General features: G+C 40.3%; 1 protein-coding gene across 1 annotated transcript in view; it reads right to left on the minus strand.

Moving 5' to 3' along the window:
• AIFM2 (apoptosis inducing factor mitochondria associated 2) overlaps positions 1–26,368 on the minus strand; it is a 48,802-nt gene that overhangs the window by 15,390 nt on the left and 7,044 nt on the right. Inside the window, 5 exon segments of the mRNA XM_053692021.1 lie at positions 4,480–4,521; positions 4,523–4,561; positions 4,563–4,601; positions 6,447–6,562; positions 25,191–25,428. Of these exon segments, the coding sequence (XP_053547996.1) occupies positions 4,480–4,521; positions 4,523–4,561; positions 4,563–4,601; positions 6,447–6,562; positions 25,191–25,365 (411 nt within the window). The 5' untranslated portion in view covers positions 25,366–25,428.

A 26,368-nucleotide genomic window follows, 5' to 3' on the forward strand; every position in this document is an offset into this window, starting at 1 on the left:
TAGGGATATCACTATAAAAAGTGCCAATAAGGGTGGAGTCATTGTGGTATTAGATACCCAATATTATGTTCAAGAAACCTTACAACAACTCTCGGATGGCAGGGATTTATGAAATTTTGATCACAATCCCCTGGCAGAGATTACCAATAAATTAAAAGTGATCCTAGATAGGGCCTCTGAACATAATATTATCTCCAAACAGGTTTATGTTTTTTTATGGAAAAAATATCCAATTACTCCGATTTTTTTTATACACTACCTAAGGTTCACAAAAATGTACTTTCTCCACCAGGGCGTCCCATTGTAGCATGTACAGAATCTGTGTTTAATATGTGTCTATTTTTCTAGATAGGATACTTTTTCCTATGGTTAGAGAACAGAGATCTTTTCTCAAAGATACCAATGAATTCTTGGTGAAATTATCCGAGGTTGAAATTGAAGAAATGTGGTTCATCTTTTCCCTTGATGTGGTGAGTCTATACACCTCTATTTCCCACGAAGCAGGTCTACAACTGTAAAAAGCTTCCTTGATGAGAGTAATGTGTATAATCCACTACAAATTGATTTTGTTGATGATTTATTAAGGCTGGGGCTATATTGCAATTACTTCCCTCTTTCAGGATACATACTACATGCAGAAGCGAGGCACAGCAATGGGCTCCATGTGGCCCCCTCATATGCCAATTTATTTATGAGCGGTTTTGAGAATAAATTTGTCTGTAATAATCAGTATTTTATTGGCTGTTGTAAGCTCTGGCAAAGATATATAGACAATATTTTAACATATGGGGGGCGCTTATCGGAGTCTTTGTTGCAACTTGTAGACCATATTAATGTGTCTATGATAGACATTAAATTTACACTCACATATTCTCAACAAGAGGTCGGCTTTCTAGATACCATGGTATGTAAGCAAGGTAACAAATTGAGTACTGACCTCTATACCAAGCCTACTGATAAGAATACTCTTCTTAGATATGAGAGTTTCCACCCAGATACAGTCTTCAAATCCATACCTAGGAGTCAGTTATTATGAACCAAGAGAATTGTTAGCGACCCTGACAAATTACCAGACAGGCTAAGATCTATGGGCAATAAATTTGTAAAAAGAGGCTACCCCAAAAAGATTATTGAAAGTAGTATTGAAGATCTTGAGAAGAGTAAAGATAAAAACAAGGATAATACTAATAGATTAGTATTCTCTACAGAATATAGTGACAGAAGCAAAGATATTTTCCGGATAGTGAGAAAGCATTGGTACCTCCTATCTAAATATAATCCGGAGGTGGAATCCTTTAAGTTACCTCTATGCCATTTTATAGACGGGTGAAAAATCCTATGGATAATCTAGTTAAAGCAGACGTTGGTACCATTAAACAACACAGTATAAACTATTTATCTACCCCTAATAAGGGTTGTTACCCTTGTTTACATTGTGCGCTATGTAATTCTATCATTAAAGGAAAATTCATAGCCCAAAATGATTAGGAAACAATTGACCATCAATGGCTTATATACATGCCAAACTGAGTATGTTATCTACCTCCTGTAAAAATGTATATAGAGGACAGCGCCAAAGGGGAAATGTGTATACACGCTCACTTCATATAAGAACAATAGCCTAACAGAATTGTTCAAAACTTGGGTGCAAAAGTAGGAGTGAAGGAGCGCCTCAAAGTGAGGCTTAAGTATACTTAGGGGATAAATAATGCAGCAAGTGCAGGAATAAAAAGATGCAACACTAGTATATGTGGGGGTGAAGAAAATATTATATTATATAGGGTTGTAGTTATGTAGCCGTTATATGTAATGTAACCGTTAGACGTGCAATATATTGCAACAATAGTTACTAAAGCGTAAATGATGTTATACCATAAAACATTTAATATGTTAGACCAAATTAAAGACAGGGTACTTAGGTAACAGATGAAATTCTTACATAAAACAAAGGAGAACAAATGAGAACAAATGAAGACAAACACGGATTGAATCGTGCAGTAAAACAAGATTGGCCAATCTGCAAGAGTCCCAAGAAAATATATATATATATGTGCTCAAATCCCTAAAAAAGGGAATAGGAAATGGAAAATAGAATCCCAAAGTCAAATCTTGATAATGTATACGGAATCCCAAAAAAATATATCCAGGTGAAGTGTCCACGGTGTGGGGAAATTATTGGATCCAAGGTGTATTAGTGTCAAAAAAAATAAAGGCCTCGTTGTAGGCTGAAACGCGTAGACATCTGTAGTGAACGACATACCAGCCCGAGCTTGTGTTTTTAAAATGGTGAGCGCATTCCTTATTTTAGTACTTTATTTTGATTGTTTTGTGTAGTATTTTTTCTCTTTTTTTCCCAGCACCTGGATTGCACTTAGTCTATATACGGACTGTTTTTTTTTTACACTAATTCACCTTGGATCCGATAATTTCCCCACACCATGGACACTTCACCTGGATATATTTTTTAGGGTTTTCTATTCAAGATTGACTTTGGGACTCTATTTTCCATTTTCTATTCCCTTTTTTAGCGATTTGAGCACATATATATATTTTTTCTTGGGACCAATCTTGTTTTACTGCACGATTCAATCCGTGTTTGTCTTAATTTATTCTCATTTGTTTTATGTAAGAATTTCATCTGTTACCTAAGTACCCTGTCTTTAATTTGTTTTAATTTGGTCTAACATATTAAATGATTTATAGTATAACATCACTTACGCTTTAGTAACTATTGTTGCAATATATTGCACTTCTAACGGTTACATTACATATAACGGCTACATAACAACTAAAACCCTATATAATATTTTCTTCACCCCACATATACTAGTGTTGCCTCTTTTTTATTCCTGCACTTGCTGCATTATTTATCCCCTAAGTATACTTAAAGGGACATAATACTCATATGCTAAATCACTTGAAACTGATGCAGTATAACTGTAAAAAGCTGACAGGAAAATATCACCTGAGCATCTGTATGTAAAAAAGGAAGATATTTTACCTCACAATCTCCTTAGCTCAGCAGAGTAAGTTCTGTGTAAAAAGTTATACTCAGCTGCTCCCAGCTGCAGGTAAAAAAATTTAAAAAAATTAAGAAATGAACAGCAGCCAATCAGCATCAGCAGTGCTGAGGTCATGAACTCTTACTGTGATCTCATGAGATTTGACTTAACTCTCATGAGATTTCATAGTAAGCTTCCTTTACCTGATTGGTGAAATAATATGAGAGTGCACGATGCTAGTCCCTTCAGATGTCCCGGGACAAACACACTAAAATGCTGCTTAGAAATCCTTTACAATGGGAGGTGGCTACTGAGGAACTTTTGAGGTAAAATATCTTTCTTTTTTACATAGAGATGTTCAGGTGATATTTTCTAATCAGCTTTTTACAGCTATGCTGCATTACTTTCAAGTGTTTAAACATTTGGGTATTATGGCCCTTTAAGCCTCACTTTGACGTGCTCCTTCACTCCTACTGTTATCTACCTCCTCAAATGCCTATGTGGGCTGTGTTACATTGGCGAGACCACCCAAGCTGCCTGGGATAGATTTAGCCAGCATAAAGCCTCTATTAAATCTAAGGATATGGCCCTACCTGTCTCAGCACATTTTACACAGATGGGACACACTGTTAGTCAGCTCCGTTTACAGGTAATTGATCACATCCCCCACATAGGAGAGGTGGTAATAGGGAACTTAAATTGAACAAAAGGAGGTCTGGTGGATTAAACATCTTAATACACTGCACCCGCATAGTCTGAATAGGGATTATGATTAATATTTGTTTTTATAAATTTTGTTTAGGGTAATGTTTTCTGGTACCACTAGGGGTCATTATTCATTGTAATCCCACTGAAACCTGGATAGGTATGGGTTAATTAAATTAAATATACAAGATGGAACCTGATTGGTTCAGATACCCTTTTTAAAGAGTGTGTTTAGTCGTTTTTAACTATGCATGATTAAGGACCATGTAGGTCCGAAACGTCGCTTTTAAAGGTTGTTTGTATCCTAAATAAAATAATTTATCACTATATATATATATATATATATACAAAATCCCAAATGAACTCTGCACTCACTCCGCTGTTCAACTGCCCAGGGTGCATCCAATGCCGCAGTGTGCCTTCACAAATATCCAAAAAAAGAGAGCACTCACCAGGACTTATACTTTAAAGCATTCACAGCTTTATTTAACTTTGTTAAAATAAAGCTGTGAATGCTTTAAAGTATAAGTCCTGGTGAGTGCTCTCTTTTTTTGGATATATATATATATATATATATATATATATATATATAATATATACTATATATATATATATATATATATAAAATGTATATACACACACACACACATATCTCATTAGCTATGCTTTGAAAGGGGTGATGTTCAAATGAGGGGGAACCGGTCGCAGGCTTTTCCCTGGGGCCCAGTGAGTTCTAGTTACACCTCTAAGAAAAGGTTAATTGCGCACTCACCTCTTTAACTAGATCCTCGTACATCTGGATAGCGGTTTCCTTTGGCACCTGTTTGGTTAAACTTCCCTGGGAAGGAGCCAATCACTGCCTGTCGCAATGATAAGGTGGGAAAAATGCAGCTCCTAATAAAAAGAGTTAAATAAAAAGTGTTATTTGTAATAAATGAATAAGAATATATAGTAATAATACAAATAGAATGCTAGATTAACCCCTTCCCACCGCTAGGAAGTTCCATTCAATTTTAAGTGCTTTCTTGTAAGAGAGTGCCTATTTATTGCTAGAAATCATATAAAGATTGTAAATCGCTATTTTCTACTGTTTAGTAGGAATAGATACATATATCATTTTAGTTCATCTTTGGAATGCTCAATATACATTGTAACTATACCTAATGTATCGTTACTGTGATTGATGTGTATACAGCAGGAATGCATGATTTCATTTTATAGCTTCATGAACAGATATAACTGTTAACCGAATTTAAAATGACTTTTTTCTGTGTTGCAAATGTATCCTTACATGCGATTCATGTATATATGAGAAATATATCTCCCTATTTTTATGTTAAACATCTTTTGATATTTTAAGTAATAAAAATATTCACACATATTTTAGTAAATGGAGATAATTTATTTATGCTGAAATTTAGCGCTGTTTCTGTGTTGTTTTTTTTACCTTTCTTTTAATGTTTTAATTGTGTTTTGTTATTAGACTTGTGCATGATCGAAAAATTCGATTCGGAACGATTCAGATTTTTTCGAATTTCAGTTCGGATCGATTCAAATTCGAAAAAATTTGAATGAATTAGTTTCGGATTTGTTTCGGATTCAAATAAATTCGGCTGGATTCGGTTCGATTCGGTAATTCAGAATTTCGATTTGTGTTTGGTGGGATGTGCTGTATATTAGACTAGTATTATGTACTGTATATTAGGTGTAACCCATAGCAGAGTGATATAACCTAATATACTGTACAATACTAGTGTAATCCATGGCCATCCGAATCTACCGAATAAATCAGAACTAATTTGGATTTATTCGGTAGAGTCAGCACTATTTCAATTCGGAAATTCAAATCGATCCGAATCTTCGAATTTAACGAATTCGCCCGAATTTCCGAATCGATCCAAAATGAATTGCACATGTCTATTTGTTATACTTTTATTCTAGCCCGTCCCTAACAGTTTACTTTTTTAGCCTTGTTATAAGATGTGCTCGAGCACAACACATAACTCACAACTTGTAATATGAGCGATGTTTAGCACAACCACTCTATCCGTTAAAAGTATAGGGTGCGCTAAAACGATGTCGGCTGCGCTAAACATTCTCTGATAATTCTGATTTACCATGGACTTGTATTACCAGATTTCCCACTAATCTTAACACAGTCTTGCGATATCAATAGTGCACCGTACGCTTTCAATATCACTCCACTTGTAATCTGTTTCTCCAAGATATCTGTATACAATATACTGTATACGTGTACATACTTATGGCCCACTGCTAGGTATCTGTATGAATAATCCCAAAATATAAACACTAAAAGGAATGTTCAGGTTAACTTTATCTAAATAAGGTACAGGGTATTCTAAAATATTTTGCAGTTCCTAGTTGGTTTTTGTTTTTGTAATGGTTCTTCTGACCTGAATAAAACTACTTTTTGTTTTTATTCTGCTGGAGCTGTGTACATGCCCATTTATAAATCTTTTGTGGTTTTCTTTATCAGCCAATGACAAGTCTGTCAGTATTAGTTTTGCACAAAAATACATTTTCTGTTAGTTCCAGTAGAAATTTGGGCAACATTTGTTCATGCAAAAAAATGTTACATTTGTGTAACTTCTGTTTTTTCATGTACATGATGGAAATGTTTGAGTACAACCTTATAAAAAAGCCAAGTGAGCATTTGATTGGCTGTCAAGCTCCCCAAATTCCCTTCCTTGTTTAAAAGAGATCCAGTTTGGGTTTTACCTCATTGTTGTCTAACAGTACTTGTTGTGTCTCCACATTTATGCCGACAACTCTGGCTTGTTTAAAGCTGTCTTCGAAGGATTCTTTGTAGGAGATAAAGGTTTTTCTTGCAAAACCTGTTACACAGAGAGAATTTTACAGTCACTCACACGCACAAAAAATATTGTTCATTGTGTGTTACCAGCTTGTCACGCACTGGGGGAGATTTCTTAGGGATGTGTTAGCAAGAAACAAAATCCTTAAAGAGACATAAAATACCAGAGCATATTACTATCACTTTTTTGTGCCTCTAGCTATGGGGTCTAACACAATCCTTTAGAAAGGGTTATCAAATGATGTATCTACCATAATTCCAATAGAACTGTAATTTTTGTAAAAATAAATCATTAGTTAAAATGTTCTAAAACATTGTGAGCGACACCTGTATGTTTAACCCTATATAGTTCATTCCAAAGCAGCAATACACTTGTGCAACTGATCTGACACGGCTGGTTGGGATGGGCAGAAGTTTTGCAACATTCTAAAAATGAAACAAATTGACACATTTCTTTGTTTCGAATGTAGTAAAATGCTCTAGTACAGGGGCAGGAAACCTTTTTGAGAGTGTTCCCAAAGTGGCAATTATCTTCTAAAAACAAAATAAAAAATCTTGTGTGCCCATGTGATGTTTAATTTAAATTATTTATTAAAGGGACATTTAACTACTGGGCAGGGCTACAAAGCTGTTCTATTATTATACCCACTTACTGATGCTGGTTAAGGAAGTGTCACATCTTCACACTGGGCGCTGCCATCTTGGACTTTAGTTTTTATTACACCTTGTGACATAAGTGGTGACAGATCACAGATTGGTGATGTTGACGGCTTTTTGACAGTTGTATTGTGCTCTTCGGGTTGGTGTGCACGATACAGAGCAGGAGCGTTACATTTCTAGTTGTATTGTGCTCTTCGGGTTGGTGTGTACGATACAGAGCAGGAGCGTTACATTTCTAGTTGTATTGTGCTCTTCGTGTTGGTGTGTACGATACAGAGCAGGAGCGTTACATTTCTAGTTGTATTGTGCTCTTCGTGTTGGTGTGTACGATACAGAGCAGGAGCGTTACATTTCTAGTTGTATTGTGCTCTTCGTGTTGGTGTGTACGATACAGAGCAGGGGCGTTACATTTCTAGTTGTATTGTGCTCTTCGGGTTGGTGTGTATGGTACAGAGCAGGAGCGTTACATTTCTAGTTGTATTGTGCTCTTCGGGTTGGTGTGTATGATACAGAGCAGGAGCGTTACATTTCTAGTTGTATTGTGCTTTTCAGGTTGGTGTGTACGATACAGAGCAGGAGCGTTACATTTCTAGTTGTATTGTGCTCTTCGTGTTGGTGTGTATGATACAGAGCAGGAGCGTTACATTTCTAGTTGTATTGTGCTTTTCAGGTTGGTGTGTACGATACAGAGCAGGGGCGTTACATTTCTAGTTGTATTGTGCTTTTCAGGTTGGTGTGTATGATACAGAGCAGGAGCGTTACATTTCTAGTTGTATTGTGCTTTTCAGGTTGGTGTGTACGATACAGAGCAGGGGCGTTACATTTCTAGTTGTATTGTGCTTTTCAGGTTGGTGTGTATGATACAGAGCAGGAGCGTTACATTTCTAGTTGTATTGTGCTTTTCAGGTTGGTGTGTATGATACAGAGCAGGAGCGTTACATTTCTAGTTGTATTGTGCTTTTCAGGTTGGTGTGTATGATACAGAGCAGGAGCGTTACATTTCTAGTTGTATTGTGCTCTTCGGGTCAGTGTGTACGATACAGAGCAGGAGCGTTACATTTCTAGTTGTATTGTGCTCTTCGGGTTAGTGTGTACGATACAGAGCAGGAGCGTTACATTTCTAGTAATATTGTGCTTTTCGGGTTGGTGTGTACGATACAGAGCAGGAGCGTTACATTTCTAGTTGTATTGTGCTCTTCGTGTTGGTGTGTACGATACAGAGCAGGGGCGTTACATTTCTAGTTGTATTGTGCTCTTCGTGTTGGTGTGTACGATACAGAGCAGGGGCGTTACATTTCTAGTTGTATTGTGCTTTTCAGGTTGGTGTGTACGATACAGAGCAGGGGCGTTACATTTCTAGTTGTATTGTGCTTTTCAGGTTGGTGTGTACGATACAGAGCAGGAGCGTTACATTTCTAGTTGTATTGTGCTTTTCGGGTCAGTGTGTACGATACAGAGCAGGAGCGTTACATTTCTAGTTGTATTGTGCTCTTCGTGTTGGTGTGTACGATACAGAGCAGGAGCGTTACATTTCTAGTTGTATTGTGCTCTTCGGGTTGGTGTGTACGATACAGAGCAGGAGCGTTACATTTCTAGTAATATTGTGCTTTTCAGGTTGGTGTGTACGATACAGAGCAGGAGCGTTACATTTCTAGTAATATTGTGCTCTTCGGGTTGGTGTGTACGATACAGAGCAGGAGCGTTACATTTCTAGTAATATTGTGCTTTTCAGGTTGGTGTGTACGATACAGAGCAGGAGCGTTACATTTCTAGTTATATTGTGCTTTTCGGGTTAGTGTGTACGATACAGAGCAGGAGCGTTACATTTCTAGTTATATTGTGCTTTTCGGGTTAGTGTGTACGATACAGAGCAGGAGCGTTACATTTCTAGTAATATTGTGCTTTTCAGGTTGGTGTGTACGATACAGAGCAGGAGCGTTACATTTCTAGTTGTATTGTGCTCTTTGGGTTGGTGTACGATACAGAGCAGGAGCGTTACATTTCTAGTTGTATTGTGCGTTTCAGGTTAGTGTGTACGATACAGAGCAGGAGCATTACATTTCTAGTTGTATTGTGCGTTTCAGGTTAGTGTGTACGATACAGAGCAGGAGCGTTACATTTCTAGTTATATTGTGCTTTTCGGGTTAGTGTGTACGATACAGAGCAGGAGCGTTACATTTCTAGTAATATTGTGCTTTTCAGGTTGGTGTGTACGATACAGAGCAGGAGCGTTACATTTCTAGTTATATTGTGCTCTTCGTGTTGGTGTGTACGATACAGAGCAGGAGCGTTACATTTCTAGTTATATTGTGCTTTTCGGGTTAGTGTGTACGATACAGAGCAGGAGCGTTACATTTCTAGTTGTATTGTGCTCTTCGGGTTGGTGTGTACGATACAGAGCAGGAGCGTTACATTTCTAGTTGTATTGTGCTTTTCGGGTTTGTGTGTACGATACAGAGCAGGAGCGTTACATTTCTAGTTGTATTGTGCTTTTCGGGTTAGTGTGTACGATACAGAGCAGGAGCGTTACATTTCTAGTTGTATTGTGCTTTTCAGGTTAGTGTGTACGATACAGAGCAGGAGCGTTACATTTCTAGTTGTATTGTGCTTTTCGGGTTGGTGTGTACGATACAGAGCAGGAGCGTTACATTTCTAGTTGTATTGTGCTTTTCGGGTTGGTGTGTACGATACAGAGCAGGAGCGTTACATTTCTAGTTGTATTGTGCTTTTCGGGTTGGTGTGTACGATACAGAGCAGGGGCGTTACATTTCTAGTTGTATTGTGCTCTTCGGGTTAGTGTGTACGATACAGAGCAGGAGCGTTACATTTCTAGTTGTATTGTGCTTTTCGGGTTAGTGTGTACGATACAGAGCAGGAGCGTTACATTTCTAGTTGTATTGTGCTCTTCGGGTTGGTGTGTACGATACAGAGCCGGAGCGTTACTTTTCTAGTAATATTGAGCTCTTCGGGTTGGTGTGTACGATACAGAGCAGGGGAGTTACATTTCTAGTAATATTGTGCTCTTCGTGTTGGTGTGTACGATACAGAGCAGGAGCGTTACATTTCTAGTTGTATTGTGCTCTTCGTGTTGGTGTGTACGATACAGAGCAGGAGCGTTACATTTCTAGTTGTATTGTGCTCTTCGGGTTGGTGTGTACGATACAGAGCAGGGGCGTTACATTTCTAGTAATATTGTGCTCTTCGGGTTAGTGTGTACGATACAGAGCAGGAGCGTTACATTTCTAGTTGTATTGTGCTTTTCAGGTTGGTGTGTACGATACAGAGCAGGAGCGTTACATTTCTAGTTGTATTGTGCTTTTCAGGTTGGTGTGTACGATACAGAGCAGGAGCGTTACATTTCTAGTTGTATGTGCTTTTCAGGTGGTGTGTACGATACAGAGCAAGAGCGTTACATTTCTAGTTGTATTGTGCTTTTCAGGTTGGTGTGTACGATACAGAGCAAGAGCGTTACGTTTCTGCAGTGTCTGAATTCCTCTATATTATTCATGTGGTCTTTTTATATATATATGTTATATAACTTTTAAACTGTGCATACAAAAAAAACCTGAAAAAAAGTTTATAAAATTCCCACTCTGTATTGTGCGTGCTAATCTGAAACACATAATACATCTGTTAAAAAGCCAGCAACAGCACTGATTCTGTGAATATTCATCACTTCTGCCACAGCATGCAAGATCACATGATCCCCAAGATGGCGGTGCTCAGTACGGCGATGCAGAGCTTCAGCAATTTGCACCTGTAAGAGAACAGCTGTGAACAGAGCTACAGACACAGAAGGACAAACAGTAGTATTATGTGTAGTAACCATTTTGCTGCAGGCACAGAAGGAAGAACAGTCGTATTATGTGTAGTAACCATTTGCTACAGGCACAGAAGGACAAACAGTAGTATTATGTGTAGTAACCATTTGCTACAGGCACAGAAGGACAAACAGTAGTATTATGTGTAGTAACCATTTGCTGCAGGCACAGAAGGAAGAACAGTCGTATTATGTGTAGTAACCATTTGCTGCAGGCACAGAAGGAAGAACAGTCGTATTATGTGTAGTAACCATTTGCTACAGGCACAGAAGGACAAACAGTAGTATTATGTGTAGTAAACATTTGCTACAGGCACAGAAGGACAAACAGTAGTATTATGTGTAGTAACCATTTGCTGCAGACACAGAAGGAAGAACAGTCGTATTATGTGTAGTAACCATTTGCTGCAGGCACAGAAGGAAGAACAGTCGTATTATGTGTAGTAACCATTTGCTACAGGCACAGAAGGACAAACAGTAGTATTATGTGTAGTAACCATTTGCTACAGGCACAGAAGGACAAACAGTAGTATTATGTGTAGTAACCATTTGCTACAGAAGGACAAACAGTAGCATAATGTGTAGTAACCATTTGCTGCAGGCACAGAAGGAAGAACAGTAGTATTATGTGAAGTAACCATTTGCTACAAGCACAGAAGGAAGAACAGTCGTATTATGTGTAGTAACCATTTGCTACAGACACAGAAGGAAGAACAGTAGTATTATGTGTAGTAACCATTTGCTACAGACACAGAAGGAAGAACAGTAGTATTATGTGTAGTAACCATTTGCTACAGGCACAGAAGGACAAACAGTAGTATTATGTGTAGTAACCATTTGCTGCAGGCACAGAAGGAAGAACAGTAGTATTATGTGTAGTAACCATTTGCTACAGGCACAGAAGGACAAACAGTAGTATTATGTGTAGTAACCATTTGCTACAGACACAGAAGGAAGAACAGTAGTATTATGTGTAGTAACCATTTGCTACAGACACAGAAGGAAGAACAGTCGTATATGTGTAGTAACCATTTGCTGCAGGCACAGAAGGAAGAACAATAGTATTATGTGTAGTAACAATTTGCTGCAGGCACAGAAGGAAGAACAGTAGTATTATGTGTAGTAACCATTTACTGCAGGCACAGAAGAAGAACAGTAGTATTATGTGTAGTAACCATTTGCTACAGACACAGAAGGACAAACAGTAGTATTATGTGTAGTAACCATTTGCTACAGGCACAGAAGGAAGAACAGTAGTATTATGTGTAGTAACCATTTGCTACAGGCACAGAAGGACAAACAGTAGTATTATGTGTAGTAACCATTTGCTGCAGGCACAGAAGGAAGAACAGTCGTATTATGTGTAGTAACCATTTGCTGCAGGCACAGAAGGAAGAACAGTCATATTATGTGTAGTAACAATTTGCTGCAGGCACAGAAGGAAGAACAGTAGTATTATGTGTAGTAACCATTTGCTACAGGCACAGAAGGAAGAACAGTAGTATTATGTGTAGTAACCATTTGCTACAGACACAGAAGGACAAACAGTAGTATTATGTGTAGTAACCATTTGCTGCATGCACAGAAGGAAGAACAGTAGTATTATGTGTAGTAACCATTTGCTACAGACACAGAAGGACAAACAGTAGTATTATGTGTAGTAACCATTTGCTGCAGGTACAGAAGGAAGACAGTAGTATTATGTGTAGTAACCATTTGCTGCAGGCACAGAAGGAAGAACAGTAGTATTATGTGTAGTAACAATTTGCTACAGACACAGAAGGAAGAACAGTAGTATTATGTGTAGTAACCATTTGCTGCAGGCACAGAAGGAAGAACAGTAGTATTATGTGTAGTAACCATTTGCTACAGGCACAGAAGGAAGAACAGTAGTATTATGTGTAGTAACCATTTGCTGCAGGCACAGAAGGAAGAACAGTAGTATTATGTGTAGTAACAATTTGCTACAGACACAGAAGGAAGAACAGTAGTATGTGTAGTAACCATTTGCTGCAGGCACAGAAGGAAGAACAGTAGTATTATGTGTAGTAACCATTTGCTGCAGGCACAGAAGGAAGAACAGTAGTATTATGTGTAGTAACCATTTGCTACAGGCACAGAAGGAAGAACAGTAGTATTATGTGTAGTAACCATTTGCTATAGGCACAGAAGGAAGAATAGTAGTATTATGTGTAGTAACAATTTGCTGCAGGCACAGAAGGAAGAACAGTATTATTATGTGTAGTAACAATTTGCTGCAGGCACAGAAGGAAGAACAGTAGTATTATGTGTAGTAACCATTTGCTGTAGGCACAGAAGGAAGAACAGCAGTATTATGTGTAGTAACCATTTGCTACAGGCACAGAAGGAAGAACAGTAGTATTATGTGTAATAACCATTTGCTACAGGCACAGAAGGAAGAATAGTAGTATTATGTGTAGTAACCATTTGCTACAGGCACAGAAGGAAGAATAGTAGTATTATGTGTAGTAACCATTTGCTGCAGACACAGAAGGAAGAACAGTAGTATTATGTGTAGTAACCATTTGCTGCAGACACAGAAGGAAGAACAGTAGTATTATGTGTAGTAACAATTTGCTACAGGCACAGAAGGAAGAACAGTAGTATTATGTGTAGTAACCATTTGCTGCAGGCACAGAAGGAAGAACAGTAGTATTATGTGTAGTAACCATTTGCTACAGACACAGAAGGAAGAACAGTAGTATTATGTGTAGTAACCATTTGCTACAGACACAGAAGGACAAACAGTAGTATTATGTGTAGTAACCATTTGCTGCAGGTACAGAAGGAAGAACAGTAGTATTATGTGTATTAACCATTTGCTGCAGACACAGAAGGAAGAACAGTAGTATTATGTGTAGTAACCATTTGCTACAGGCGCAGAAGGACAAACAGTAGTATTATGTGTAGTAACCATTTGCTGCAGGCACAGAAGGAAGAACAGTCGTATTATGTGTAGTAACAATTTGCTACAGGCACAGAAGGAAGAACAGTAGTATTATGTGTAGTAACCATTTGCTGCAGGCACCGAAGGAAGAACAGTAGTATTATGTGTAGTAACCATTTGCTGCAGGCACAGAAGGAAGAACAGTAGTATGTGTAGTAACCATTTGCTGCAGACACAGAAGGAAGAACAGTAGTATTATGTGTAGTAACCATTTGCTGCAGGCACAGAAGGAAGAACAGTAGTATGTGTAGTAACCATTTTCTACAGGCACAGAAGGAAGAATAGTAGTATTATGTGTAGTAACCATTTGCTACAGGCACAGAAGGAAGAATAGTAGTATTATGTGTAGTAACCATTGTGCTTTTCAGGTTGGTGTGTACGATACAGAGCAAGAGCGTTACATTTCTAGTTGTATTGTGCTTTTCAGGTTGGTGTGTACGATACAGAGCAAGAGCGTTACATTTTTAGTTGTATTGTGCTTTTCAGGTTGGTGTGTACGATACAGAGCAAGAGCGTTACGTTTCTGCAGTGTCTGAATTCCTCTATATTATTCATGTGGTCTTTTTATATATATATGTTATATAACTTTTAAACTGTGCATACAAAAAAAACCTGAAAAAAAGTTTATAAAATTCCCACTCTGTATTGTGCGTGCTAATCTGAAACACATAATACATCTGTTAAAAAGCCAGCAACAGCACTGATTCTGTGAATATTCATCACTTCTGCCACAGCATGCAAGATCACATGATCCCCAAGATGGCGGTGCTCAGTACGGCGATGCAGAGCTTCAGCAATTTGCACCTGTAAGAGAACAGCTGTGAACAGAGCTACAGACACAGAAGGACAAACAGTAGTATTATGTGTAGTAACCATTTGCTGCAGGCACAGAAGGAAGAACAGTCGTATTATGTGTAGTAACCATTTGCTACAGGCACAGAAGGACAAACAGTAGTATTATGTGTAGTAACCATTTGCTACAGGCACAGAAGGACAAACAGTAGTATTATGTGTAGTAACCATTTGCTACAGAAGGACAAACAGTAGCATAATGTGTAGTAACCATTTGCTGCAGGCACAGAAGGAAGAACAGTAGTATTATGTGAAGTAACCATTTGCTACAAGCACAGAAGGAAGAACAGTCGTATTATGTGTAGTAACCATTTGCTACAGACACAGAAGGAAGAACAGTAGTATTATGTGTAGTAACCATTTGCTACAGACACAGAAGGAAGAACAGTAGTATTATGTGTAGTAACCATTTGCTACAGGCACAGAAGGACAAACAGTAGTATTATGTGTAGTAACCATTTGCTGCAGGCACAGAAGGAAGAACAGTAGTATTATGTGTAGTAACCATTTGCTACAGGCACAGAAGGACAAACAGTAGTATTATGTGTAGTAACCATTTGCTACAGACACAGAAGGAAGAACAGTAGTATTATGTGTAGTAACCATTTGCTACAGACACAGAAGGAAGAACAGTCGTATTATGTGTAGTAACCATTTGCTGCAGGCACAGAAGGAAGAACAATAGTATTATGTGTAGTAACAATTTGCTGCAGGCACAGAAGGAAGAACAGTAGTATTATGTGTAGTAACCATTTACTGCAGGCACAGAAGGAAGAACAGTAGTATTATGTGTAGTAACCATTTGCTACAGACACAGAAGGACAAACAGTAGTATTATGTGTAGTAACCATTTGCTACAGGCACAGAAGGAAGAACAGTAGTATTATGTGTAGTAACCATTTGCTACAGGCACAGAAGGAATAACAGTAGTATTATGTGTAGTAACCATTTGCTGCAGGCACAGAAGGAAGAACAGTCGTATTATGTGTAGTAACCATTTGCTGCAGGCACAGAAGGAAGAACAGTCATATTATGTGTAGTAACAATTTGCTGCAGGCACAGAAGGAAGAACAGTAGTATTATGTGTAGTAACCATTTGCTACAGGCACAGAAGGAAGAACAGTAGTATTATGTGTAGTAACCATTTGCTACAGACACAGAAGGACAAACAGTAGTATTATGTGTAGTAACCATTTGCTGCATGCACAGAAGGAAGAACAGTAGTATTATGTGTAGTAACCATTTGCTACAGACACAGAAGGACAAACAGTAGTATTATGTGTAGTAACCATTTGCTGCAGGTACAGAAGGAAGAACAGTAGTATTATGTGTAGTAACCATTTGCTGTAGGCACAGAAGGAAGAACAGTAGTATTATGTGTAGTAACAATTTGCTACAGACACAGAAGGAAGAACAGTAGTATTATGTGTAGTAACCATTTGCTGCAGGCACAGAAGGAAGAACAGTAGTATTATGTGTAGTAACCATTTGCTACAGGCACAGAAGGAAGAACAGTAGTATTATGTGTAGTAACCATTTGCTGCAGGCACAGAAGGAAGAACAGTAGTATTATGTGTAGTAACAATTTGCTACAGACACAGAAGGAAGAACAGTAGTATGTGTAGTAACCATTTGCTGCAGGCACAGAAGGAAGAACAGTAGTATTATGTGTAGTAACCATTTGCTGCAGGCACAGAAGGAAGAACAGTAGTATTATGTGTAGTAACCATTTGCTACAGGCACAGAAGGAAGAACAGTAGTATTATGTGTAGTAACCATTTGCTATAGGCACAGAAGGAAGAATAGTAGTATTATGTGTAGTAACAATTTGCTGCAGGCACAGAAGGAAGAACAGTATTATTATGTGTAGTAACAATTTGCTGCAGGCACAGAAGGAAGAACAGTAGTATTATGTGTAGTAACCATTTGCTGTAGGCACAGAAGGAAGAACAGCAGTATTATGTGTAGTAACCATTTGCTACAGGCACAGAAGGAAGAACAGTAGTATTATGTGTAATAACCATTTGCTACAGGCACAGAAGGAAGAATAGTAGTATTATGTGTAGTAACCATTTGCTACAGGCACAGAAGGAAGAATAGTAGTATTATGTGTAGTAACCATTTGCTGCAGACACAGAAGGAAGAACAGTAGTATTATGTGTAGTAACCATTTGCTGCAGACACAGAAGGAAGAACAGTAGTATTATGTGTAGTAACAATTTGCTACAGGCACAGAAGGAAGACAGTAGTATTATGTGTAGTAACCATTTGCTGCAGGCACAGAAGGAAGAACAGTAGTATTATGTGTAGTAACCATTTGCTACAGACACAGAAGGAAGAACAGTAGTATTATGTGTAGTAACCATTTGCTACAGACACAGAAGGACAAACAGTAGTATTATGTGTAGTAACCATTTGCTGCAGGTACAGAAGGAAGAACAGTAGTATTATGTGTATTAACCATTTGCTGCAGACACAGAAGGAAGAACAGTAGTATTATGTGTAGTAACCATTTGCTACAGGCGCAGAAGGACAAACAGTAGTATTATGTGTAGTAACCATTTGCTGCAGGCACAGAAGGAAGAACAGTCGTATTATGTGTAGTAACAATTTGCTACAGGCACAGAAGGAAGAACAGTAGTATTATGTGTAGTAACCATTTGCTGCAGGCACCGAAGGAAGAACAGTAGTATTATGTGTAGTAACCATTTGCTGCAGGCACAGAAGGAAGAACAGTAGTATGTGTAGTAACCATTTGCTGCAGACACAGAAGGAAGAACAGTAGTATTATGTGTAGTAACCATTTGCTGCAGGCACAGAAGGAAGAACAGTAGTATGTGTAGTAACCATTTTCTACAGGCACAGAAGGAAGAATAGTAGTATTATGTGTAGTAACCATTTGCTACAGGCACAGAAGGAAGAATAGTAGTATTATGTGTAGTAACCATTTGCTACAGGCACAGAAGGAAGAATAGTAGTATTATGTGTAGTAACCATTTTGTTAATGTCCCATTAAGCACTATTGTTGTAGCAAATGAAACCAAGAAGTATGCTGGTAACCCAGAAGCTGAGTGCCAGCAGATTTGTACCATAGGTTCATCACTAGTGATGTTGCGAATAGTTTGCCGGCGAATAGTTCCCGGCGAACATAGCATGTTCGCGTTCACCGCGCGAACATATGCGATGTTCAATCCTCCCCCTATTTGTCATCATTGAGTAATACTTTGACCCTGTACCTCACAGTCAGCAGGCACATTCCAGCCAATCAGCAGCAGACCCTCCCTCCCAGACCCTCCTAGACAGCATCCATTTTAGATTCATTCGGAAGCTGCATTGTTAGTGAGAGGAGAGACAGTGTAGCTGCTGCTGATTGAATAGGGAAATCAATAGCTAGGCTAGTGTATTCAGTGTCCACTACAGTCCTGAAGGACTCATCTGATCTCTGCTATAAGGACAGCACCCCAAAAAGCCCTTTTTAGGGCTAGAACATCTGCTTTTTTTTTTTTTCCTGTGTAATCTAATTGCAGTTGCCTGCCTGCCAGCGTGTGTGTCAGGCTCACAGCGTATATTCTGCCCACTTGCCCAGTGCCACCACTCATATCTGGGGTAACAGTAGTGTAGATTTAAAAAAAAAAAACACTTTTTTGACTGTGTTAAATAATAGCAGTCAGTTTCCTTCACACGTGTGCGTTTCAGGGCCTGCCTGCCAGGGCACAGTGTCACCCCAGTGCAACTAATATCTGGTGTAACAGTAGTGTAGATTTAAAAAAAACAACACTTTTTTTGACTGTGTTAAATAATAGCAGTCAGTTTCCTTCACACGTGTGCGTTTCAGTGCCTGCCTGCCAGGGCACAGTGTCACCCCAGTGCAACTCATATCTGGTGTAACAGTAGTGTAGATTTAAAACAAACAACACTTTTTTGACTGTGTTAAATAATAGCAGTCAGTTTCCATCACACGTGTGCGTTTCAGTGCCTGCCTGCCAGGGCACAGTGTCACCCCAGTGCAACTCATATCTGGTGTAACAGTAGTGTAGATTTAAAACAAACAACACTTTTTTGACTGTGTTAAATAATAGCAGTCAGTTTCCATCACACGTGTGCGTTTCAGTGCCTGCCTGCCAGGGCACAGTGTCACCCCAGTGCAACTCATATCTGGTGTAACAGTAGTCTAGATTTAAAAAAAACAAAAACAATTTTGACTGCAGTTAGTTGTCTGCAAGCGTGTGTGTCAGGCCTACAGCGTCTACTCTGCCAACTTCTGCCAGTGCACAGTGCCACTCATATCTGTTGTCACAGTAGCTTGCACGCATAGTACCACTAATCGAAAAAAAAAATGACAGGCAGAGGCAGGCCAGCCCGCAGGGGCCGTAGTGTTTGTGGTGCTGTGATTCACTTTGGCCCTAGAATAATGCCCAGTGTTCAGAGGCCACGTACCCCAAACTTGAACATTTCTGAGGACATAGTTGACTGGCTAACACAGGACATCCAATCTTCTACAGCTTCCGCTCGGAACCTTGACGCACCATCCTCCTCCAGCTTAGCTTCGGGCACCTCTCAAGTTACCTCTCGCCCGCCTGCCGCCACCACCAACACTAGCACCACAGCCGCTTCACTTGATCTGTCAGAGGAGTTATTTACACATCAGTTGGAAGAAATGAGTGATAGTGATGCGCAACCATTATTGCCAGAGGATGTAGATAACAGGGATATGTCTCAGTCAGGCAGCATTACACACATGGACGTACGGTGTGATGATGATGATGTTGTACCTCTGCTGCTTCCTTTGTTGAGTTGTCAGGTACAAGTGAAGCGGTTGATGATGACGATGCGTCCGTGGATGTCACGTGGGTGCCCGCTAGAAGAGAAGAAGAAGAGGGGGAAAGTTCAGATGGGGAGACAGAGAGGAGGAGGAGACGAGTTGGAAGGAGGGGGAGGTCGTCGCAGGGAGCTAGTGGCACAGTCAGACAGCATGCATCGGCACCCGGGGTCAGCCAGACAGCATGCCAATCAATGCATGCTGTTGCCACCACCAGAATGCCGTCATTGCAGAGCTCAGCAGAGTGGCATTTTTTTTGTGTGTCTGCCTCTGACAACAGCGTTGCCATTTGCAACCTGTGCCAAAAGAAACTGAGTCGTGGGAAGTCCAACACCCACCCAGGTACAACTGCTTTGCAAAGGCACATCAGAAACACCTATGGGATCAACACATGAGTACAAGCAGCACACAAACTCAAAGCCGCCATCCTCCTCCTGGTCCAGCATCTTCAGCCACGTCAACCACTGCTGTCCTCCTTGCCCCCTCTCAACCATCCGCCACTCTGTGTCTCGCCTTGAGCAGTTCCTGCTCATCTGCCCACAGTCAGGTGTCTGTCAAGGACATGTTTGAGCGTAAGAAGCCAATGTCACAAAGTCACCCCCTTGCCCGGCATCTGACAGCTGGCTTGACTGAACTCTTAGCCCGCCAGCTTTTACCATACAAGCTGGTGGAGTCTGAGGCATTAAAAAAATTTGTAGCTATTGGGACACCGCAGTGGAAGGTACCCGGCCGAAATTTCTTTGCACAAAAGGCAATCCCCAACCTGTACTCGATTGTGCAAAAGGAAGTAATGGCATGTCTGGCACACAGTGTTGGGGCAAGGGTCCATATGACCACTGATACCTGATCTGCAAAGCATGGTCAGGGCAGGTATATCACCTACACTGCGCATTGGGTAAACCTGCTGACGGCTGCCAAGCATGGAATGCGTGGCTCTGCAGAGGAGTTGGTGACACCGCCACAACTTGTAGGCAGGCCTGCTGCCACCTCCTCTACTCCTCCTACTCCATCCTTTTCCATAACCTCCTCGGCTGAGTCCTCTTCTGCTGCTGCGTCTTGCTCCACATCAACGGCACCCCCCAGCTACTATTCCACATCCCGGATACGGCAGTGTCACGCCGTCTTGGGGTTGACTTGCCTGAAAGCAGAGAGTCACACCGGACCAGCACTCTGTCCGCCCTGAACGCACAGGTGGATCAGTGGCTGACTCCGCACCAACTGGAGATCGGCAAAGTGGTTAGTGACAACGGAAGAAATTTGGTGGCGGCATTGAATTTGGGCAAGTTGACACATGTGCCGTTCATGGCACGTGTGTAATCTGATCGTACAACGCTTTGTGCATAAGTACCCAGGCTTACAGGACGTCCTGAAGCAGGCCAGGAAGGTGTGTGGCCATTTCAGGCGTTCCTACACGGCCATGGCGCACTTTTCAGATATCCAGCGGCGAAACAACATGCCAGTGAGGCGCTTGATTTGCGACAGCCCGACACGTTGGAATTCAACACTCCTAATGTTCGACCGCCTGATCCAACAAGAAAAAGCCGTTAACGACTATTTGTATGACCGGGGTGCTAGGACAGCCTCTGCGGAGCTGGGAATTTTTTTGCCATGTTACTGGACGCTCATGCGCAATGCCTGTAGGCTCATGCGTCTTTTTGAGGAGGTGACAAACCTAATCAGTCGCACCGAAGGCACCATCAGCGACATCATACCATTTGTTTTCTTCCTGGAGCGTGCCCTGCGAAGAGTGCTGGATCAGGCCATAGATGAGCGTGAAGAGGAAGAGTTGTGGTCACCATCACCACCAGAAACAGCCTTATCAGCATCGCTTGCTGGACCAGCGGCAATGCTGGAAGAGGATTGTGAGGAAGAGGAGTCAGAGGAGGAATGTGGCTTTGAGGAGGAGGAGGAGGAGGAGGAGGAAAACCAACCACAACAGGCATCCCAGGGTGCTCGTTGTCACCTATCTGGTACCCGTGGTGTTGTACGTGGCTGGGGGGAAGAAGATACCTTCAGTGAGATTACTGAGGACGAGGAACGGGACATGAGTAGCTCGGCATCCAATCTTGTGCAAATGGGGTCTTTCATGCTGTCGTGCCTGTTGAGGGACCCTGAAGGAGAACGACCTGTACTGGGTGTCCACGCTACTAGACCCCCGGTATAAGCATAAAGTGCCTGAAATGTTACCGAATTACCGCAAGTCGGAAAGGATGCAGCAGTTCCAAAATAAATTAAAAAGTATGCTTTACACAGCGTATAAGGGTGATGTCACAGCACAACAGGAATCTAACAGGGGAAGAGGTGAAAGTAATCCTCCTCCTCCCACGACCATGCCGGCAAGGACAGGACGCTTTACAGACGTGTTGTTGATGGAGGACATGCGGAGCCTTTTAAGTCCTACGCATCGCCACAGCCCTTCGGGGTCCACCCTCAGAGAACGACTCGACCGACAGGTAGCAGACTACCTCGCCTTAACTGCAGATATCGACACTCTGAGGAGCGATGAACCCCTTGACTACTGGGTGTGCAGGCTTGACCTGAGCTATCCCAATTTGCGATAGAACTTCTGGCCTGCCCTGCTTCAAGTGTCCTGTCAGAAAGGACCTTCAGTGCAGCAGGAGGTATTGTCACTGAGAAGAGAAGTCGCCTAGGTCAAAAAAGTCTAGATTACCTCACCTTTATTAAGATGAATGAGGGATGGATCCCGAAGGGACTGACAGTGGGCGATACATTCGACTAAAAAAGGCCTGATGAGATGAGCTGCCTTGGGCTAAAAATGGTCCACACGCTGCTGTATTTGATCTCTGAATGCCGGATAACTTGCGTGACTTATCCGCCACCAACTAGGGTTCAAGCTGCAATGTTTTAGGGCACTTTCTGCCTGGGAAACAAACATCAATTTTTCTGGCCGCTGCTACAGCAGCGGCTGCAACAATACCTAATTTTTCAGGCATGTGTACATGCCTAATTTTTCTGGCCTCTGGTGCTGCACTGTGGCTTCAAAAATCAAACAAAAAAAAGGCACATAACAGGGATTAAACTGATAGGAATAGTACTACTTAACACACCACTCCTATCTGGTGGCACATTAGATTGCATGCGCAGTGCCCCAAATTTGAAGTAGGAGGACCGACCAAGCATCTTTTTCCATCTCCCGGTTCCTAAAATCGATGCCATATACATGTTCCCTGATAGGGAACGTAACAGGGATTAAACTGATAGGAATAGTACTACTTAACACACCTTATAATAACGCAGAGAGAGGCAACGCAGAGAGAGGAGTCTGAAGAAGAGGAGTCAGAGGAGGAAGGTGGCTTTGAGGAGTTGGAAGACCAAACAAAGCAGGCGTCCCAGGGGGCTTGTTGTCACCTTTCGGGGACCCTTGGTGTTGTACGTGGCTGGGTGGAGGAAGAGACCTTCAATGACATCAGTGAGGACAAGGAACGGGACATGGCTAGCTTGGTATCCAACCTTGTGCAAATGGGGAGTTTGCGGTTGCGCAAATGGACTGTTTGCGGTGCGTTAAAGGGACAGTCTAGGCCAAAATAAACTTTCATGATTCCAATTTACTTTTATCACCAATTTTGCTTTGTTCTCTTGGTATTCTTAGTTGAAAGCTTAACCTAGGAGGTTCATATGCTAATTTCTTAGACCTTGAAGCCCACCTCTTTCAGATTGCATTTTAACAGTTTTTCACCACTAGAGGGTGTTAGTTCACGTATTTCATATAGATAACACTGTGCTCGTGCACGAGAAGTTATCTGGGAGCAGGCACTGATTGGCTAGACTGCAAGTCTGTCAAAAGAACTGAAAAAAGGGGCAGTTTGCAGAGGCTTAGATACAAGATAATCACAGAGGTTAAAAGTATATTAATATAACTGTGTTAGTTATGCAAAACTGGGAAATGGGTAATAAAGGGATTATCTATCTTTTAAAACAATAAAAATTCTGGTGTAGACTGTCCCTTTAAACGGGGAGTTTGGTCTGTCACTGTGAAGCGGGTGTAACCCTTACACTAACTGACCTGATGTTTTAAAGCACGTTATTCCAAACAATTTAGGAATGTCAGGTGATTTATGCCCTTTATGGCTTAAAATCAGACTCTGCATCAACTATGTAGTTTTCCATGGGAGTTTTGCCATGGATCCCCCTCCGGCATGCCACAGTCCAGGTGTTAGTCCCCTTGAAACAACTTTTCCATCACTATTGTGACCAGAAAGAGTCCCTGTGGGTTTTAAAGTTCGCCTGCCTATTGAAGTCTATGTCGGTTCGCCCGGTTCGCCCGTTCACGAAAAGTTGCGTTAGTTCGCGTTCGCCGTTCGCGAACCCAAATTTTTATGTTCGTGACATCACTATTCACCACCCTTTTTGCACATTAGAGCATTTTACTGTCACATTCTTATTTTTATTTAGCAAAAAACACATTATGGGGTAGATTTATCATAGTGCAAGCGGACATGATATGATGTAGTATACCCTGTCGGCATTTATCATTGCACCAGCAGTTCTTGTGAACTGCTGGTGCAATTCCGCCCCCTGCAGATATATATATTAAAAAAAAAAAACAGAAATTGCATCTTCATTTCAAGTAAAATGCATTTATTGAAATTTGTTAAAGGGACACAATACCCAAATGTTAAGGAACTTGAAAGCAAGGCATCATTTCTGTAAAAAGCTTAACTAGAAAATATCACCTGAACATCTGTATATAAAAAAGGAAGATATTTTACCTCAAAATTTCCACATCCCATTGTTACGAGATTTTAAGCAGCCAATCAGGATACTAGTCCCAGGACTTGTAAGGAAGCTTGCATCTGACATGTACAGCACAGTCATGTTATTTCCTTACTCAGTTTAAGAAATTTTATTAAGAAATCTCACAAGATTTCAGTGAAATGTCATGAAATCACAGTAAAGCAAAGCATGAACTCAGCACTGCTGATTGGCTGTTTTTTTTATTCTAACCTGCAGCCGGACAGTATATGAAGGATAACTGTTCACTGAGCATTTACTATTGTGAGCTGAAGACATCAGGTAAAATATCTTTCTTTTTTACATAGAGATATTCAGGTGATATTTTCTTGTCACCTTTTTATGTGCATCACTTTCAAGTGATTTTAGCATGTGAGTATTATGTCCCTTTAAGACTTCTTAGCTACAGTGTATAGATAATTCAGCTCTTTATTATAAATGGTTAATAACTGTACAGTTCTTCTGTGATAAGTTGTCTCATTTAAAAGGGAATTACTGCATGTGAGAACACATTCATGTACTCTGCTGATGAGTTTGTGACATATTCCTATAAATAATTCTCCACTTTCATTATTTTGTTTGTATATAAATGTTTAACTTCTCACAGGTCACTCTGTATGGATGTATTAATGAGCAGTGAGTGAAGTGAAATGTACTTACTTAGAATTGTGAGCGCTAAATACATCTAACTAACTTGCTGGGGATACTGTAAGTGCGCTACACTAGGAAGGGTTTCAGGAGATGTAACCAGTTTAAACACTGCATAAAGCAATACGTACCACTCTCCACTGATGCACGCAGGGCAGCGACATTATGATGAAAAGCATCTTTCATATCTACCAGAACAAATGGGACGCCACTGGATTTTAGCTTGTTGGCCGCTGCTATACCAGAAAAACCACCACCGATGATAACCACCCTCACCGATTCATCCACAGACAGATTGGAACCCATTCTGTTGTATCACGAATGTTGACAGAAGAGATGCTCAGGATGTTATGGGCAAACTTTACCAAACTAAGATACAAAGAAAGGGACAAAGTCAGAGATGGACCAATGCCTAATATATATGGATAAAATATCAGTTTAAATCTAAAATCTGAAAAAGAGGGATATTCTATGTGAAAAAATAAACTGCTCAGTTTTTAATAGATTTTCTAAAGCGTTAAAATGATAGTCAGTTACAGGCAACGTATCTGCATATCCTACACTCAACAACCATATCCCTTAAAGGGGAATTTAATTAAAAAAATAAAAATAAAAATTATATACTGTATATGAATGAGACCAAATAAATCATCTTCACAATAATTTTTGCATTAAAAAAGTTACATTGCAGTTTTTTTAAACTTATTTTGAAGCTAACAGTAAGTGCCCAACTTGTGATTGGTATAGAAGAAACTTACTGGCCGCCAAGGACAACTACATAGCTCTATTGGTGGACAGTGACACACCCTACAAACCAAAAAATACAAATAAATACAAAAAAGGAATGCCCTCATTAGATGCGACAAATAAGTTTCCTTTACTCTAATCTTGTGCTGTTATATGATCACACTTTACCTATGGCCTTTTGTAATATCTGTGGACTTGTCATTGTACCCCCCACCAGCAACTTACAAACATCCCAATAACCCCACGCTATAGATACAGGTAAATATGTCATCTAAGACATTTCAAAATGTTTGTTTTGTGAAGCACAAAGGTAACATTCTTCCTTAAGGGATAGGAATCAGTGCTCCTTTATTAAAAACGAAAAAAAAAAGAAAATTATATATATATATATAAATATATAAAATGGCCTCTCAGGAACCAAAAACAGCTTAGTAGCGAATTACTACCCAGGAGCAGCCTCTTTAAGCCCAATTGTGCTTTTCACAGAGGAGACCTTTCCAGAAGTGTATCAGTCTGATCCCTCCTAATAAGGTCAGTCCAGGCCTGAAATACCAGGCCTTTC

Source organism: Bombina bombina, chromosome 9, assembly GCF_027579735.1.
Source record: "Bombina bombina isolate aBomBom1 chromosome 9, aBomBom1.pri, whole genome shotgun sequence".
NCBI classification, from domain to species: Eukaryota; Metazoa; Chordata; class Amphibia; order Anura; family Bombinatoridae; genus Bombina; species Bombina bombina.